This window comes from Gallinula chloropus (genome assembly GCF_964237585.1).
Source record: "Gallinula chloropus genome assembly, chromosome: 1".
Classification (NCBI taxonomy): domain Eukaryota; kingdom Metazoa; phylum Chordata; class Aves; order Gruiformes; family Rallidae; genus Gallinula; species Gallinula chloropus.
The window spans coordinates 194,947,508-194,967,337 of NC_140085.1; the positions used below are offsets into that span (position 1 = coordinate 194,947,508).

Here is a 19,830-nt window from a genome sequence, read left to right on the forward strand (position 1 = left end):
TCAACAGAAGCAGCCTAACTTTTTGATCTCTATTTTTCCCTTTGTTTTCTTAGTCGTGTTTATTTTCAAATCCTCCCTTTCCCTCAGTGTTCTCTGTGAGCAAGTAGATGAGTGATGATATATCACACACAATACAGGCGTTTGACCTTGTAATTTAGAGGCTCATGTGGAAATTACTCTCCTGTCTCTGTTACGAAGCTTCCTGGCAAGAAGAAGGGAGGCTTGCAGATGAGGAATAAACAAAAAATTACTTTTCCCACTGGGAGATCATTTCTGCATCTTACCTTGATTGTGGAAAGAGCATTTTTCCATTTCTGTAGGTTGTTGTTTATGTTCTGAAACTGAAAACATGTTTGCATATTCAGAAGTTGCTCTTCCTTGTGAGATTTGTCCCCTGCAGGAAAAAGTGATCAAAAATTTATCATCAAATAATATTTGTAGAATAGGAAATAACTGCAGGATTTTAATCTGTTAAAACTTTTGTTACATACAAATGTAATCAACACCTATGTTGAGTTTCCTCCTGTGCTTTCCTGTAAGTGTTTTTTAAGAAACCAATACAATCACTGCATTGGATCTGATGATCTCTTGAAGTCCCTTCCAACCCCTATGATTCTGTGATTCTTGATCTGTGCTGCCACAGCTCTCTGTTTATGCAGATGTCACGTAAACTCCTGATTTGTTCTCTGTCTTACAGAAATTTTGTCACCATCAGAAGAGAGCCAGCCTAAACCAAACTTAGGAAACGATGAAGCAGAGAAACCTAAGAAGCCTTCTGTAGATCCTACTGATGAAACACAGAAAGAACTAGTTAAGCGTCCTGTCCCCAAAGCTAGGAAATTAATTCACAAAGCAACAGCTCCTGTGTCACAAAGAGATGATGTTCCAAAACCAGCCAAACGGACCGAGAGGATTAATGGCACTGGTACACCCCCCAGGGGCATTCTGAAGCGCAGTTCAAGTTCAAGTTCCACTGACTCAGAAGTTCGTGTCAGTCAGATGTTAGATGTTCAGAAGAAGAACGGGCTTCCTACAGCAACTATTTTTGAAGGAGAAGCTGAGAAAAACTCCCTTGTGGAAGAAGCGGAAGATTCCACACAGATTTCACTGGAAAAACTAAAACAAGTGAGATTCTCGTCTGGTACAGGTGAAGGAGAACCTCTGCAAAGCCCACAGCTACACCACAGCAGAGAACAAGGAGAGTTTGATTATTTAGAATCTGATGAAACAAAGAGTAGTGAAAATGATGCTCTTGGATCAGATATGTTTGGGAATAAGCAGACTTCAGCTGCAAAGCCTTTGGGAACCTGTTCATCAGCTTTACAAGTGAAAACAATAGATGATATACAAAATGGTTCTTCAGCATCCAGTCCTTGTGACACTAATAGGTCAGTCTTCCCAGTTAATGAATCCTTGCAGGCAAAGACAGTTAATCCTAAGAAACCTGAAACTCCACAGAAGACCTCCAAGGATATCCTGCCGAACAGCAGTAACAAACCAAATGTTGATACTTGTGAAAGTGAAACCAACCAGTTCTTGAGTGAGAAATCAAAGCCACACAAAAGCATTAATGGTAAGAGACTAATAGGAGTGAAGAAAAGAATGCAATAGCTTATAGATTGTATTCATTAATATTCCAGTCACTTGTTATTGAATAATGAACGACTAGGGAACAGTAGTAGTAGGAATGTGCTACATGCCGCAGAATGAAATTCTTCATCTCTCTTTAGTATTTTACTGCTTTAATGTCGTCAATATTTTTTCAGATGATCTACTGGTATTCTTAAGAATTAACAATCAGATCAGAGCAGCTTTATTGTGGATGATGGTGGTGAAGTGCTGACATTTGGATAAAATTCCTGTCATAAGGCCTGGTAGATCTGTCTGCACAGGAACCGAAGAATTTTTGGTGTACAACTATCGTCTGTCCTTAGTAGTAATGTAGTTGTGACTTGGGAATTTGCTCATGAGACTAAACACAATCTTATTATTCCCATTCTAAAGAGAATGGCTACCCTGAAAGGAATTTAATCTCATGTGCTCAAAAGTAATACTCCTGAAAGTAATATGACTCGTCTTCCAGTAAGATATCTCAGTGCAGAAATTAATATTTCACTCTACTGCCCATAGTAGGCTTCTTTCAAAAAATGTAAGGACAGAGAACTCTCTGGTTTTTTGTTTTGTTTTGGCTTTTTAAAATATTTTCTTCCTCTGCTAACAGATAAAACCAACCCCACAAACACTGAGAGATTCTTTTCGAGATAGATCAAACATTTGTAGGGTTGTGTGTCTGATTTGTAACTCTGATAAGTTTGTTTACATTGTAGATGAACATCAGCTTTCTGCTAAGAAAGAAGTGTGTGTCATGCCAAATACCAATTTTGAAAGTCTTCAACAAGGTAAGCCTCATCTTGTTGAGGAGAAAACAGCTTTCAAGCCTGACAAACATGCTGATGAACTCGTGAAAGTGGCTGATGAATCTGTATCAAGAGTTTTAGATTGGTTTAAAAGAAGTTCTGGTACTGAAGATAGGAAACATGTGTCAGCTAGATCCCAAGACAGGGAACCCAAAGAGGATGTGGGCTTCTCAACCAGGACAGCAGGTCTTCCCACACAATACAGCATGGATAGAAAAACAGAAGTTAAAGAAGAGTTACAGTTTGGAAAGCTTAAACAACAGAAGAGTATTTCATCTACATCATTTATTTCAGAAGACAAGCAGCTGATCAAAGAGAGGATGGAACCTAAGAAAGGGGAAGAGAATGAGAGGCAAAGTGAAAAATCACTAACTGGATCTGTCTGTGCAAGAGTTGAAGAAATACAACATGGTCAAGAAATCACACAACCAAATCAAAAATCAGATCTCTTAGTACATCAAGAACATGAGGTACCAGCTCAGAAATGTGAGTTGGAGAAGGCAGTACGAGAAAGAAGAAGAATAAGGGAGATCAGAGCATTCTGGGAAGGAAATAAAACTTTCCCCAGCTATGGAGAGAAAGAAGTTGATACTAATGCATCAGGAGGTAGTGGACAAAGGGACAAAATAAAACCAATGGATGATCAAAGCAAGAATACACTAAGAGGAGATGAACTAAGTTGTGCAAGCCAGGCTTCAAGAAACAAACATCAAAACTCTTTTGAGTTTGGACGAGGCCATGCAGTTCAAAAGCCAGAAAGCACACTTCTATCTGATGGTAAAGTTCATGAAAACACAGAGTTGCCAAAAGCAAGTAACTTGCAGCCAAGATTTGACCCCACCTCAGCTTCACCAGAAAGCAAAGGTGAAGATGAGAAAGAAACCCTTAAGGGAAAACTTGCTGCTACTTCCCAGCAGAAGCCCAGCTTCCACGTTTTCTCTTCAAAAGAAAAAATGAATGAAAATTCAAAGGATCAGATTTCGGATCCTTCACACTTCCAGAGTTTGAGAAACTTCTGGGATAATGAAGTTAAATTACAGAGTAGCATTGATAGGGTAAGTGTTTCTTCACCAAATAATACTAGTTCAATAACCTATGAAAGAAAAGAAAAGGAAGATGATAAAGGTAGAGATAAGCGAGAATTAATTCAACAACAAAACCAAACATTGGAAAGAGAAACAAACCAGAAACCAGATTCTGTGATATGTGGACTACCTCTACAGTCTCCTGCCCTGGAAGGTCTCAATCTGACCCACACAAAAAATAGAGAGTCTGTCCAGCTGGGCAGAAAGGCAGTTATCTCAAACCCCCAGGAATCAGTGGGCCTTCCAGAGCAAGAAGTTAAAGACTGTGTAGGCAAAAGTATTGTTTCATCCAAAGAACATCATGTTTCGTTGCAGTTACATCGATCACCTGGTGATAAAGACACTTTTAAGGAGGAAGCAGAAGATGATTGTCTCTGTTTATCTATGGGAAAAGTGGAGAATACGATTACTCCATTAGAAATCAGTCTTCCTAGAGAGGAAGTTGCAGAGACTGTGGATAAGGTGGTTCTACCTAAAGCTGAGTTTGATGTATTTAAATTAGGCCTAAAGAAGTTAGAAAATGAAGCCTCTGAGATGTCATCTAGCTTGAACCTAAAAGAAAACATTTTGAAAGGGACAACTTTTCACTCAGATCAGTGCAAGGTCTCTGAAAGATCAATAGGACAGAGCCATGACAGTTCTCCTGCTGGTGGAAAAGAAGAAATGAGTGAAAACACAGGAGGAGTGAATGTACCATCAAGAGATGAGCATGAAAACAAAAACAGCCTCAGGAAATTGTTTAAGGAATTTGAACCTTTCCATCTACAACTTCAGCCAGCAGAGAAGGATGATACTCTTTGGGGCTCTCAGAGGCCACAAGCTGGTTCATCAGACCTGCTCAGAGAAACCTTTGCATCTCAAACTTCTGAATATAGAAGGGTGGGAATGAAAACATCTGATGACACAAATATGTCACAAACAAATTGTAGTGTAAAATCAACATGCAAAGAAGACAATGGTCAGCCTGAAGAAGTCAATGAGACCACAGAAGTATCTGTTGTCCCACCCAAGGTCAGTGGCTTGAGTTCTGCTTTAGAGAAGCTCATGGAGGAGGCCTCTGAAAAGCCACCTCCTAAACCAAAACGTGCCATTAGCACAGAACAGAGAGCTGCTGAAGTGGAATTTAAAGGCACAACCTATAAGCATGATGGAGAGGTGCTGCAGGAAATCAGAGAAACAGTAGAAAAATCTGTTGTTCCACCCAAGGTCAGTGGCTTGAGTTCTGCTTTAGAGAAGCTCATGGAAGAGGCCCCTGAAACACTACCTCCTAAACCAAAACATGCTGGTAGCACAGAACAGAGAGCTGCTGAAGTGGAAGCTAAAGATACAACCTTTAAGCATGATGGAGAGGTACTGCAGGAAATCAGTGAGACAGTAGAAAAATCTGTTGTTCCACCCAAGGTCAGTGGCTTGAGTTCTGCTTTAGAGAAGCTCATGGAGGAGGCCTCTGAAAAGCCACCTCCTAAACCAAAAGGTGCTGGTAGCACAGAACAGAGAGCTGCTGAAGTGGAATTTAAAGACACAACCCATAAGCATGATGGAGAGGTGCTGCAAGAAAATATTGAGACCACAGAAAGGTCCATGCTGTCCAAGGCTGACTATGGACTGCTTGACGTTAATTTGCAGAAGCTACTGAAAGAGGCCTCTGAAACACCAGCTTCTGAGCTAAAAAATATGAATAAGCAAATGCAAGGTGAAATGCAGACTAGTCAAAATATGCATGTTCCACACCAACAAGAGAGAGATCATCCTCAAGAAATACAAGAAAGAATAGAAAAAACTTCCATTTCAAATACTGAAAAATTCAGTGAATTCAGCAGCTCTTTAGAAAAACTTCTTCAAGAAGCATCTGAAACTTCATCTCCACTATCCAAAGAGTTACATAAACGAGATGACAGCAACTTTCCTCAGCCACGAGGCGCTCAGTTCTGCCTAGCATCTCAGCATGAGGATAATGAAGAAGAGGAAGAGGATGGCTCACTCTGTGGATGCAAATTTTCAGATGGAAACTCTGATTCCTACTCCGGAACCAGCAGTTCAATTCGTGAGCTGTTTGATTTCTCAAATTAATGGTGCTGGGTTGTCAAATATGATTACACTTCCTTTGGTAGCCAAGGACTCAAAACCTGTTAATCAAAAGTCTGTGTTGATGCTTTCTTCCTATTGAATACTTTGGTTATTTGTTTGGGAAGGATGGGAAGAACTGATTTAAGTTCTTTAATTGGAAAGAAAATGTGTTCTGTATTTAGATAAGCCCTTTACAGTAAGAGAGATTAGCAATGAATCAATTTAATCAATCTTCAGAATTTACCCTTTTCTTCCTCCCCTGTGATATCAACTTCAAATTAACAATGCTGTAATGCTCAACCTGGTATATATCTTTTAAATATCCTGGATTAAAAGAGGAGAAAAGAAATATCAGTGAGTTCATTCTTTTGTTTGACCAGTTAGTCTTAAAAGGTAAATACTTATCAGTGGAATGGCTGGATATAAGGACAGTACCAGTACTCTGTGCTGTTCACCTTGTTGCCGCTACCTGTCTCACAAGAAAGCGGCCATGTAAATGAAGCGGTCTGACTACTGGGATTGCTGTTCTTTGGTTGAATGGCAGTTCTGGTCAATGTATAGTGTATGACTGTCACCAGAGAGCTTAACGTAGAGGAAATAATCTAGAAGATTAAATTTGCTCCTGAGGGACTGGGAATGTTTTCTCCAGCTGGAGAATCTGAGAAATACGTGAAATTTCCAGTGCCTGCTAACTTAGTTTTAAGACTATTTTTTGAAAGTGAGATCCCAGTGAAAACTTAAGAGGAAACATTTTTTTTTTTTTAATCCATAATTAAGATGTTTTTTCTGTAAAGCCTGGTTGGTTGGCTGATGGGGAGGACAGTGAGGCAGGGAGGGAAGTTTTTAAAGGTTTCTAGTGGAGCTCGGTTTGTCTTGATTCTGCCCTTGGAGACAATTTCATCATTTCAGGGGTCCAAATCTCTGCAGCTTTATGGGTGTGGGGTGTTGGTTTTGTTTGGTTTTATGGTTGTTTTGTTGTTGTTACTCAAGTATTGGAACAAAGTAACTTTCACTGGGGAGAAAGTAGAATGTACAGATTTACACAGAAGGAAAGCAAGCTATTATCTTATTAACACTGATTCATAACAAGATGGTCATGAAATGACTGATGTTCTTAAACAATTAAGTCAATAAACCTCCTTATTAGTCAGTACAGTGATACCTACACAAGGAAAATAAACCAGCCTGAGTTTCAAACTGATGGCTGAGAGAATTTAGAGAGAGCAAACAGACTCTTAAAGTTAGACATTACTTTTTTAAAAATTTATTTTGGACTTGTTTTTGTACTTGCATTCAGTCTTCTTTACTAAAGGTCAAAATAGCTTTTCATGAGAAATCTGTGGTGGTTTTCTTTTGGTGACTTGCTTGAAATGGCATGTCTGTGTGTGCAGTGTTCATGTCTTTTGTCTTGTAACAGGTTCAGAAGAAGAATTAAACCCTGTTTTGATGGCTTTGAAAAGGAGTGCAGATAGGAAAATGCCTTCCAAAAGTCTAGAGGACATTCCATCAGCCACCTCAAGTGAGCACAAAGCTTGTGTGTGTCTCCCATGGTCCCCATTTTGGCTTGTGTTCACGCCGTTCTTCCATACAGCTTTGCCAAATAGTGGTTTTGTCTTTGCTTCTCAATAACCAGTATGGAGCTTGTACTGTAAAGCTGAACTCTTCTCTCACATGGTTTAGTTTTCAGTTCTTTGTGTTCATTTTGAAGCAATGTTGGCCTATGAAGCAGACATCTTCCAAAAACACACTGTGCTAATCAGGGATGAACTGTTTCTTGGGCAGTTAAGAAGTTTTCAATAGTGAAAACACTGGCAGCTACCCAAATGAGTAATGAGCAGCAACAGCCATTCCCCCCCTGGCTGTTTGCTTGGATCAAATTAGTGAACAGAGGAAGTATGAAAAAAGTTTCTTAATTTAGTACAGTTTCATTTGTCTACTCTTGCAGTGGCCACACCAAACTCACTTTAAGACAATGTGATGGGACAAGGTTGTACTTAGAATTAATTCTTGACTTCCCTCTGTAGCCTCCTAAGATTATTTTTTAAAAATTATTATTTCTGTCTCCTGCACTTCTAAACTGGACAGTGGAGGAGGTGTAGGTTTTGAAAGATGTTGGCTATTGTTAGCAAATTACTTTTCTAATACTACTTACACTATTGCTTGCTTCTAACTAATTACTAGGTTTTAGGTGTGCACTAACGTTGTTGCAACAGTGCGTTGATAGAAGCTGTGTCAACTTGAAACTGCTGCTTGGATCTAGGCTTGAAGTAGTCTGTGAAGTACAAAGCATCTCTTGGTGTAACCATTCCCCTGGCTCTGCTGGTTTGGTTTGTTTGGTTTTGTCCTCGTTACTCTTAATTCTGAAATTGCCACTGTCATCTGTTTATCATACTGAACAGCCAAATTTCTGTTACTTTTTCTCCTGCACAGATAAAAGAAAAATAAATAATCCAAAAGAAGAATTAGCTCTTAGTGCTGAAGATGGTAAATATCTTGTCTCTGTATGGAAGCGTATTGTTTTTTCGGTAGCCTGTTTGCTAGTGAAGGAATCTTGTAACCAAGCCTTGCATTGCACTCTTGGATTTGACTAATTTTAGCATGACTTAAATGCCTCTGCAGCATTTTGTTGTGTTGTTTTGTTCATTAGGAATATATTTACGTCCTGCTATGTCAGTAGAAACTCTGTTCCACCTCCTAGTGTTTTATTTTGGTCTTTGGTCATTCAGCCTATGAAACAGTTACTGAAATCATTGAGAGCTTTGAACATTAGCTTGCTTTCAAGAGTTGGCTTAAGTACTACTGCATTCATTTGTTCACCTGCTGCATTGTAACATGCACCATGACTTTTCCTCATGCAAAACACCCATCAGAGTACATTGGTTGGAAAGGAACCTCTCATATATTCCCTGCCTCACTTCAGCAGTAATAGAATTATTCTAAGCAATAGCAGAACTTCCAGACCAGCTGCTATTGCTATCATCAATCCATCAATGCATTGCAAACGCCTTGCTGTTAAAAATTTTCCTGTATGCCTTTAGCAATTCCAATTCTAAACAAAATAAAAGTACACCTGCCCCAAGAATGCAGTAGAAAACCCATCAGATCACACTTGAACATGGTGGAACGGAACACACATTTCTTTATTGACCACACTGGTGTGCTACAATATTAAGAAATAGTTGTGCACAGCTGGATTTATTGTCATGTTTTAGATGTTTTAAAGCATTTTTCCTAGTAGTGACTTGTAGTATAAGCAGGAGGATCATGGCATAATAGGATGCATGCAATGTCCAATAGATTAACAAGACTTAAGTGCTGTACTGCACTTGGCTTTCAAACGAAGACCCTGCTGCAAGTGTGTGATATATACAGTATGGAATGTGTAGGCACTTCTCTGAAGAGGAGGGGGGGGTTGAGTTAAATTTATTAAGTATGATGCTTTGAAGGATGACAAACACAGCCAAACTGCTAGCTGTACAGACAGGATGAGGCAAGTTCTCTTGAAAATGCTATTCACCGTTTTGCTTTGCTTAGCTTAGCTTGTACAGTCGTGTTCCCTTTTGGTATGATCTGGCTGCCCAAAGGAGGACAGTGATGCAAGCCATAGAAACATGCAGGGGCTGGGGAGATCTAAACCTTCCCACATATAGAAAATATTGATGCTGTTTATAACATTGCAAAGGTGTTTGTGCTACTGAATGACTGTTGTCAATACTGAGCAGGTCCGAAACCTAATCAAGAGAGGAATGAAAATGCAGCTAGAAGTGAGTAATAGGATTCTTCCAGCAGACGATGGAGACACTTCTTCACTGTTTTTTTTAAAAAACTAATACATTAAAACCCCTTTTTTATTTGTTAACTAACCATCTGCACAGCTGGACTAGATACTTACTCAGTGAGGGAACCATATCTAACTGCATTCTGGCAGTACCTGATAATGTTCAGCACTTCTTGAGCTTCTACAACAAAAGCTTTGCAAAAGCTTAACTTGTGCCTTGCAAACAATCCCATCATGTGTTTCACTGAAGTCAACGGGCATGTGCTCCCCTGCCTGTTTCTTGCCAAATTATTCTCTAAGACATTCAGTATTGGTGCCTTCTACAATGTGTATCCAGCCCAAAGACTTAGAGCTTTCACGCATTCTAAGTGGGGTTAGAGCAAGGAAAATTCTGAGAATCGGGGGCTTACTGCAACCTGGGTTTTTGCAAGGCTGGCTTGTGCAATTAAGCTTTGTACAGTGAAAGAACATGGAAGTGAAGTTCAGTACAGGTATGCAAATGTTGAGGAGAGGGGCTGCAAAACACTGCATTGTTAATGATGTGAACTGGTTGTGCACGTGCTTGTGTGGCATCTGAAGTTGTTCGTTTCTAAATGTGTCCTATTATGGAATCTCACTCTGTTGATGCACAAACTTGTTTGTGAAACTTTTTGAATTGCTGCTCTTCAGTTTCCACAGTGCCTTCTCAGCCTGACAAACTGTTTTCCAAGCCTGACAAGCTGAAAGGACTGAGCAAGTCAGTACCATCATTCCTACAGGAAGAGGCAAGTTCTATCTCTGAAATATTAAAACTAAAGCTTGTGATTTCTGTGGCATTTTGCATTTGTCAAGTAATTCTTTCTGGGGTCAGAGCAACCAGTTTGCTGTTGGACCATCACACGGAGCTGAGCTCATAACAATCAGCAGATTATTCTAAACAACTTGTGGCTAATTAACCTTTCAGAAACTTTAGTCCAGTAACGAGAGGTTTATTCTCACTGTACAGCCAAACACACAGAGCACGACGTTCTATCATTTTTATCTTTTATCTATAGTCTTACAAATACTTGAAAACCAAAGTAGTATGTGTAGTCAGGTTTGGGGATGGTTCATATTTATATTCTAAGCATTTGTCAGCACCTGAACCTGTTTATCCCCTCCCTCATTTATCTAAGATTTATTAGATAAAAAGGACATTAATCGTAATATTAAAGAATCACAGAATCACAAGGTTGGAAAAGACCTTCAAGATCAAGTCCAACTGTTCCTGTCCTATGCTAAACCATATACCTAAGTACCTCATCTACCCTTTTTTTAAACACACCCAGGGATGGTGACTCAACCACATCACACAGCAGCCTGTTCCATGTCCTGGAAACTCTTTTAGTGAAAAAATTTTTTCCTAACATCTAATCTGAACCTGCCCTGGCACAGCTCTGTGCCATTTCCCCTTGTCTTATCTCCCATCAACTGGCTGAAGAGACCATCACCCACGTCTCTACAACCTCCTGTCAGGTAGTTGTAGGTAGTGATAAGGTCTCCCCTCAGCCTTCTCATATGATTTTCCCTCCAGCCCCTTTAACAGCCTGGTTGCCCTTCTCTGGACTTGCTCAAGGACCTCTATTACCTTCTTATGGTGAGAAGCCCAAAACTGAACGCAACACTTGAGGTGCGGCCTCACCAATGCCGAGTACAGGGGCACAATCACTGCCCTAGACCTACTGGCCACACTATTTCTGATACAAGCCAGGATACCATTGGCCTTCCTGGCCACCTGGGCACACTGCTGGCTCATATTACAATTAATCACAATACTAACTTGAGTTACCCAGCTCACTGGTAGAGCATAGGTCTGTAAAACAGCAGGTATGCACTGCCTTAGAGCTTATCATCTCTGAAGTACCACCTGGGCAATACAGAGCACAAAACTAATGAACAGTTAATGTAAATCTGGTAGAAATAACAGGTTAGAAATAACCATTGTTGGCATTGTGTAGTCATGGGGGTATTAATGCTTATTTCTATGTGCTTGTTCAGTTTTGGAATTATTTTTGAAATAATGAGTTCTGGTAACAATATACATTTTAATTAACGAAGAAATACAAAGGGATCTATCTCTCAGAGTACCAGTGTCTTTTCCTTCTGCACAAAAAAGAGAGCAGCCAAAAAAATAAAAAAAAAGATTTTTCTACTTGTGGATACTAACAATATCCTTACTTAATATTTGGGATTAACTTAAAAGCATAAAACACAATCGCATGTATAGTATGTTCTGGAGGCACACAGTCACCCCAGTGCTTAATAATTCCTTGTCTCTGAACTTTCCACCATTCCACAAACTTCCATGAGAAGAGCTTTGACTGTTCCTGTCCAGAGATCAGGCTTTGTGGGGTAAACTAAGGACAGGGTTGAAAGTAACCAGAACTGGGTTCAGCCCAGAACCTCTTCTGCTGACCCACAGTGTGGACCACAGCTAAAATTGCCTTAAGCAAACCATATATCCATACATAAGACCTGAGCATCATCACTTGCGTAAGTTTATGTGCAGGAGTAAATCAGAGAAGTTTAGTTTAATTGTCACAGTAAAGGTAACTTTGTACTTTGTCATTGCTGTTTAAGACTTAAAACCAGATAAAAACCTGATTGCATAACGGCTTTAAAAGTTTTTCAGCGTATGCTTTCCATCAGCAACATTCTCTTTCAGCTCCAAGTGTGTGACCTAATTTAAGAAATATTAATTACTCATGTTGCACTGCAAGGGGATTTAAATTCAGGTTTTCACTGAGTCCCAATCTGCATGAAAATTTTCTTTGTTTTTAATGTGACTTGTGACTCTAAAGAACACACACAGACTTTCTTTCTATGATGTTTTTGTAGAGTGATGACAGAGAGACAGACACAGCATCAGAAAGCAGTTATTCCCTTGGCAGAATCAAGAAGAGTCCCAGCTCTCTAACCAATCTTAGTGGCTCTTCTGGCATGGCCTCCTTATCCTCTGTATGTAAACCAAAGCCTTGTTTTAACAGCACTTTGCTTTTCCTAATCTCTTTGGTATTGTTTTGGTTACTGATTCATTCTTCTTATCTTTCTTTTGACTTCTCTGTCTCCTTCCTTCCATTTCTGTTATGTGAACCCTTGCATGGAATTGCCTAAAATAAAAACAGTTTTATTTGTCTTGTCTTGTAAAGGATCCAGCCTGTTCAGGACTCTATTTGGTGCTACAGAGCTGCACAGTAATGAGGTGTCTTTCACTCTCAAAATATTTAGCTCAAAGTTTATAGCTCAAAGTAGGAATTTGATTAATACAGAGCAAGCATTTAGAAGAGGAGGAGGAGTATGGGGCAGAGGAGAAAGAAATGAAGGAAAGAGACAGTAATGGTATGCAAGGTGTGTAATTAAGTCAGTGACCTAGCTAAGCAAGAGTCATTAATTTATGTGGACTTTATTGGGAAAAGGAGAATTTTGGGGAAGGGTGTTGAGATTAAAAACCTGCATACCTCTCTCTTTCTACCTGTGTAGGGTTTAATTTTCAATGAAGTTTTATATTAGGCATTTAATTCAACCGGAGACGTTATCACTAATCTTTTTATCAGTATTCTCAGAAGCCCTGTTGTCCTAAACCCTTAGGCTCTGCTGTCTGCAAAGACAATCAGCTGAGAAGAGATCTAAGCAATATTTCAAAGATCTGATTGTGGGCAACCTCCAGACCTGCAGCATCTTATTTTATTTCTTCTCTTTCAATGTAAAAAGCTCATTCAGTTTGTTTGGGGGTTTTTTTGGTAGAAAACTTGGCCTAACACCTTTGACTCACAAATCACTTTCCCTTGTTAATCTGCTTGCTGAGAAGCTTGTATGATGGTGTTTGTTATGTCTTGTTATTGCATCTAAAAGGACACAGTTGATTTCTCTACTGTCTGAATTCTGAGCATAACTGGTACTCTAATCTAGAATTATCCAATGAAATGCAAATCCTAGAAATTTTTTTCCCTTCTCCTATGCTGCAGGTGAGCGGAAGCCTAATGAGTATCTATAGTGCAGACTTTGGCAACGTTGATGTGAAGGGGAACATTCAGTTTGCTATTGATTATGTGGAACAGCTGAATGAGCTCCACGTGTTTATTTGCCAGTGTAAAGACTTGGCAGTGGCAGATGTTAAGCGACAACGTTCAGACCCGTGAGTACAGAGAACATATTTATTTCCTAATGGCAGTTGTTCTTTTAACATGAAAATTGGTATTTATTTTTTTCAGTCTCTCTCTAACTTGTTGGAGTAAATAACCCAATAAATAAATAAATAAATAAATGCTTTATTAAAAATAATTAAATAATTAAATGCTTTATGTACTTTTCTACTTTTAACTGAATATAGAATTGTCACTATGAGTTCGTATGTATGTTAACATGGGAAGCCCAAACTTCATATTCTTTCAAGAATATGAAATTCTCTTCTAGAATTCAACTTTCCAGATGGGAAATTCTTCACTGATAAGTATTTTTTTAAATAGGATTGCAGTTATAAATGTGATGTCTAGGCATGCTATAGTTACATATTTTGTGTTTGTATGTGTTGAGGAGACATTTTAAACAGATTTCCCCCTGGTAGAAGGATGCTAATGTCCCCTTCAGAAACTGCTGTTATACTTCACTGCTGTTCCATGTCTTAAATGTAACAAGCTGAACAATATGACAGCTAGTTAAGTGGATTTATTTTATGTTATAAGCAAATGTTTGTGTATTTTGGAAGGGGAAGTTGGAAAGGGTGGGGTTCTTTTCCTCTTCTAAGCAGCCTGTTTAAATTTTAGGTATGTGAAGACCTACCTGCTTCCAGAGAAATACAAACTGGGCAAACGGAAGACCTCTGTCAAAAAGAAAACGTTTAATCCAGTCTATAATGAAATACTGCGGGTATTTATCACACTACTCCTAGATATGAAACGCTGAACGTGTGAAGTGTGAGGAACCTTAACTTTTAAGCACAGGTCTAGATGGTCTCAAGAGAGACGTTAAGCTGAGGCAGGTTGCTCTGCAGTAGTACCTACGTCCTTCCATTGGAAGGTTACTTCTGCCACTTACCCTTGATACAGCATTGTGAAAACTGTTGTATGCATCTTGCATACAAACAGAAGCCAAGTATGAGCTTAAGGTGCTTGAAATATGTAAAGCATGAAGAGGGGTTTCTTCTGAAAGGAAGAAGTGAGCAGTTATGGATGTATAAACCCAGACATGTTTTTTTCTAACCTTGTCACCTTCAGATGCAGCAGTGATAAAAATCCAGCTTGTTTTAATTATTTTTCTTTATTTCTCCCTCCTGACAGTATAAAATTGAGAAAGATCTCCTAAAGAACCAAAGCCTTAATATCTCTGTCTGGCATAATGATACCTTTGGGAGGAATAGCTTCCTTGGTGAAGTGGAGCTGGATTTAGGAACGTGGGACTGGAATGATAAATCCAACAAGCAAATCAACTGGTTTCCACTCAAGCCAAGGGTAGGTCACTGCGGGTGGGTTACCTGTTCTGTGTTTTCCGCTATGTTAAGTGCAAACCCAAGTCGTTACTTAAGCCTGGTCATGCGCGTTCTGTGATTTTTGGTGTTGGATAGAATCACAGAATGCTTTGGGTTGGAAGGAACCTCAAAGTCCATCTAGTTCCAACTCCCTGCCGTGGGCAAGGATAACCTCCACTAGCCCAAGGTGCCCAAAGCCCCATCCAACCTGGCCTTGAAACCTGCCAGGGATCCAGGGGCAGCCACAGCTTCTCTGGGCACCCTGTGCCAGGGCCTCACCACCCTCATAGTAAAGAATTTCGTCCTAACATCTAATCCTAACCCCGACCTTTTTCAGCTTGAAGTCATTGCCCCTTGTCCTGTCACTGCACTCCCTGGTGAACAGTCCCTCTCCCACTTTTCTGTAAAACCCCTTTAAATGTTGGTGGGGTGTAATTAGGTCTTCCTGGAGCCTTCTCTTCTCCAGGCGGAACAAGCCCAACTCTCTCAGCCTGTCTTCATAGAAGAGATGCTCCAGCCCCGGATCACCTTCATGGCCTCCTCTGGACTTGCTCCAACAGCTCTCTGTCCTTCCTATACTGGGGACCCCAGCACTGGTCGCAGCATTGCAGGTGGAGTCTCATGAGAGCAGAACATACCTCTGTATTGGTGAATGGAAGTTAAAAGTTCTGAGGTTTCTGTTCGTCAGGGAAGTAGCTGGCTGTGATAGTAGAAAACACTTTCTTGTAGTCTATGGAATAGGAATTTCAAGATGTTTTCCACTTGCCTGAAGGCACTTGTTCCCTGAATATGAGGTAAACCTCCTGACAGCATGGAACAAGTGCAGCAACACTTTAATGACTTCCACATCTCTATGCTTCTTGTTTGTTAGTGGGTTTCAGACAAAATCCGGACTTGAAGCAAAGACACTGCCAGAGGTTCTGGTTTCTCTTGGTTTTCTCTTTTGCTTTTCTTCCCCTCATCCCTGAGTTCATTCCAAAATTAGCTTGATGCAAAGTTTAATAACTTGTAGAATGAAACAGGAATGCTGTGGTAGTCTTCAGCACTGGTTTCATCCCACTGATATTTAAAACTGCATTGGGTAGATAAATACCATTAAATGTTAGAAGGTGCCATGTTCCATCTACGGGCAGTCCGTGACCCTCTATGAAGTGACATATTCTTGTGCCTTTCTGGAAGATTCCTATTGTTGGGAATGAGCTTTAGGTTGTGTTAAATGACACAAAACTTTCCTATAGAAATGAGTATAGAAAAGTGAGCTTTCCGTTGCAGAAAGAGTACGTTCCATGACGTATTCCAGTTCTAAATACTCACATACTGGTAGAAAAGATGAGCCCTCAAATTCTCCTGGCCTCTCCTGGGTCTGGTTTTCTACTCTATTAGAAGAGCTGTGCATCTGAAGCACTGTCAAGTGGTTAAGCATGCCCTAAAACCTCTCATCCATTGGTCTTCCTTCATTTTACAGGACATAAAGAAACATGAAAAAACTTCTCTCAGGTACAAATCAGGCTTGTTCCAGAGGAAAACTTGGCATGGTGAACTCTGCACAAGCTTCAGGGTTTGAGAGTTGTGTTTTTTTCTTAAATTTCAGACTTCAACAATATCTCTTCAACCAGAAAACAGAGGGGAGATGAAACTAGCCCTCCAGTATGTTCCACACCCTGTTGGAGGTAGGTATTGCTGTTTTGCTTGGGTTTGTCAGCCTTTGGGGGTTTTTTTTCTCCTTAAAAAAAAAAAAAAAACCCACAAACAAAACACTCCAAAAAAAACCAACCAAGCAACAAAGAAACCCCAGAACCCAACAACCAAAATCAACCCCCAACCACCCCCAGCCTCCAAAAAAACCCTTCAAAAACCTCCCACCATTTAATGTTTTTCATCCAATTCAGACATTTTGTCTTAACATAAAAGTAGAAACTTTTTTATCCAGAGGGTTAAGTTACTGTGGTCATGAATTCAGTATAGGTTCCAAAGATGCCTTTACACAACCTTTAGTTAATTTTAACATTACTACAGAAGGAATTACCTCTAATTACCTATAATCAATTTCTACCTTCGATATGTGTAACAGGATTCTGTTTTCTCACAGTTTGAGATCACAAATCATCAGGCAGGAGCTGTGATTTACTGAACAATGACAACACTCTAAGTTGTAGCAGTATCAGAAGCAGAAAACATGAAGCATTTTAGAGCACAGCAATTTATAGCAGCATGAACCATTTAGTTTCATCCTGTATCACAACTGATACCTGGCTGATCAGACCGTGAAGTCAAGTCAGGTCTTTAACCCAGTCAGTCAATATTAAGAGCACAAAGGAGCTTATTGGAAAGCACCGGTGGCAATAAATGCCAGCATTGCATAGATTGAAAGCAGGCTGAACACTTCTTCTAGGCTTGGAAAGAGAAAACCTGTAGCATGTATTTGTGTGGTTGTAAGAGAAGAGAAGTCGTAGGAATGCAGAGGTGATGTGATCTTGCAGTGCTTTGGTGGGATGAAGATTGCAGCTTCAAGAGTATAGAGAGGAATGTTGAAGCCCTATGTGAGATAATGAGAGTCTAGGCCAAATATCACCTCCACAAATGGGCAGAAGCTGCTGCATCATAGAAGTTAACTTTAAAAGGGATCGACAAGGCTTCATCAGTTGTTTTGTTGTGTTGGGATCTCTTTTTACAGGAAAGAAGACCCTGTCTACTGGTGAGGTCCACATCTGGGTGAAGGAGTGCCATGACCTCCCTCTTCTGAGAGGCAACAGGCTTAACTCTTTTATTAAATGGTAAGGACTGTGGCTGAAGTCATCAGAGATAAGATCAGGAAGTCACCATTAGGTCACCATGTTTGTTTACCTCCTTCATTGTAATGTAAATTGCTCTGCGGGGCTTCCAGCTTCAAGAAGCTGAGGATATACTGCCAAGCACAACAGGCTGGGAGAGCTTACTGCCTAACTGCTGCTTTCATGTCTGCGTAATGGCCACTTTCACTTTGTCCCTCAGTAACTTGGCAGAAGGGCCAGCCAAAATTGTGATGGCTTTTATGTGTGTTTAAACAAAGCAAGAGTACGTTTTAGCTTAGCAAATGGTAGGAGGGGACAGGGGTGAGAAGGATAATTGTATTTCTTCCACCTTCCTTCCCACGTACGGACTAAAACCACAGAGATAAGAATAACAATTTGGGTGGAAAACCTCTGGCAGCAATGAAAAGGTTTTAGTGTTATTAGTGATAATGCAGCAAATAAACTCACTCGTGCCTCTTCCCCACCTGACTTCCCCCCTTCCATCCTTTGAAGCACAAGGATGGCTACATGCTGCCAGTGTGTCTTGGGAGGGTCTGGGAATATGACCTTAGACTTTGTCTCCATGATGCTACAGCATCTTACCTTCGGTCACGTTGTAATGTGCAAAGGACAGTGTCATTCTGTAGGTTGTCTGTTACAGAATCACAGCATCACAGAAGGGTAGGGGTTGGAAGGGACCTTGAAAGATCATCTAGTCCAACCCCATCACTGCCCCCTCCCCACCCTGCCAGAGCAGGATCACCTAGATTAGATCACACAGGAACATGTCTAGGCAGGGTATGAATGTCTCCAGAGAAGGAGACTCCACAGCATGTACCCTCACAGTGAAAAAGTTTTTCCTTATATTCCCATGGAACTTCCTCTGCTCCAGCTTGCACCTGTTGTCCCTTGTCCTATCACTGGCCATCATTGAGAAGAGCCTGGCTCCATCCTCCTGACTCTGGCCCTTTACATATTTATAAACATTAATAAGGTCACCCCTCAGTTTTCGCCTGGCTAAAGAGGCCCAGCTCCCTCAGCCTCTCCCCATGAGGAAGGTGTTCCACTCCCATAGTCATCTTGCTGGCCCTGCACTGGACTCTTTCAAGGAGTTCTATGTCCTCCTTCAACTGAGGGTCCCAGAACTGGATACAATATTCCAGATATGGCCTCACCAGGGCAGAGTAGAGGGGGAGAAGGACCTCTCTTGACCTACTAACCACCCCTCTTCTAATACACCCCAGGATGCCGTTGGCCTTCTTAGCCAGGAGGGCACATTGCTGGCTCATGGCCATCCTGCTGTCCACCAGGACCCGCAGGTCTCTTTCCCCTGTGCTGCTCTCCAGCAGACCCATCCCCAGTCTGTACTGGTACAGTTCAGTCTGTTTATTGCAGGCAGCACTCTGCAGGTGCAAACTGACAATGCTTTCTCTTTCTGAAGTACTGTTCTTCCAGATACTAGCAGGAAAAGTCGCCAGAAAACAAGAACAGTGGCAAAAACTACAAACCCAGTATTCAACCACACCATGGTCTACGATGGCTTTAGACCAGAAGATTTGAAGGAAGCCTGTGTAGAACTCACGGTCTGGGATCACAACAAACTAGCCAACCACTTCCTGGGAGGTCTCAGGATAGGCCTTGGAACAGGTACTGCACAGCTAACAGTGATCATTAGTTTACAAAATCCAGTCTTTCCATTTGTTTCCTCTTCCTTTCCATTTCTTCCTTATTTTTTTTGCAAAGACCCCTGAGCAGCCTTTCAGGTATTTATGTGTTTACTGGGGAGTTTCATTCTGTAACTCATCTGTTCTTCATCGCAGATCCAGAAATGTCAATAACAGCACTGAAATGTCAGTAATAGTGTCCCGAGGGGGAGGGTGACTGACAGGGAGAAACACTAGAAATAAACCTTTGGCTGCATGTTGCATCTGGTTCTGTTCACAGAATCACAGAGGAGTTGGAAGGGACCTTAAAAGATCCGCTAGTCCACCTCCCCTGCCAGAGCAGGATCACCTAGACTAAATCACACAGGAATGCATACAGGCAGGTTTGAATGTCTCCAGAGAGGGAGACTCCACAACCTCTCTGGAGCAGCCTGTCCCAGTGCTAAACTGGTTGAGGTACAGGGACATGCTATTCCTGCACCCAGAATCTTGGCGACCTCTTACAAATTCAGGCCTGCAGGGACTAGGTCTGTGATGTACAGACAGTGTTGGGTGGCAATAAAAGG

At 40.8% G+C, this 19,830-nt stretch overlaps 1 protein-coding gene across 1 annotated transcript in view; it reads left to right on the forward strand.

Annotated features, from left to right (window-relative positions):
• Positions 1-19,830, forward strand: part of SYTL2 (synaptotagmin like 2) — a gene marked incomplete at both ends in the record, with an annotated part of 42,325 nt that overhangs the window by 21,342 nt on the left and 1,153 nt on the right. Inside the window, 12 exons of the mRNA XM_084279279.1 lie at positions 698-1,573; positions 2,328-2,399; positions 6,987-7,088; positions 8,000-8,053; positions 10,017-10,111; positions 12,204-12,323; positions 13,331-13,500; positions 14,129-14,231; positions 14,642-14,812; positions 16,421-16,499; positions 17,504-17,603; positions 19,042-19,247. Of these exons, the coding sequence (XP_084135405.1) occupies positions 698-1,573; positions 2,328-2,399; positions 6,987-7,088; positions 8,000-8,053; positions 10,017-10,111; positions 12,204-12,323; positions 13,331-13,500; positions 14,129-14,231; positions 14,642-14,812; positions 16,421-16,499; positions 17,504-17,603; positions 19,042-19,247 (2,148 nt within the window). The remainder of the gene's footprint in view (positions 1-697; positions 1,574-2,327; positions 2,400-6,986; positions 7,089-7,999; positions 8,054-10,016; positions 10,112-12,203; positions 12,324-13,330; positions 13,501-14,128; positions 14,232-14,641; positions 14,813-16,420; positions 16,500-17,503; positions 17,604-19,041; positions 19,248-19,830) is intronic.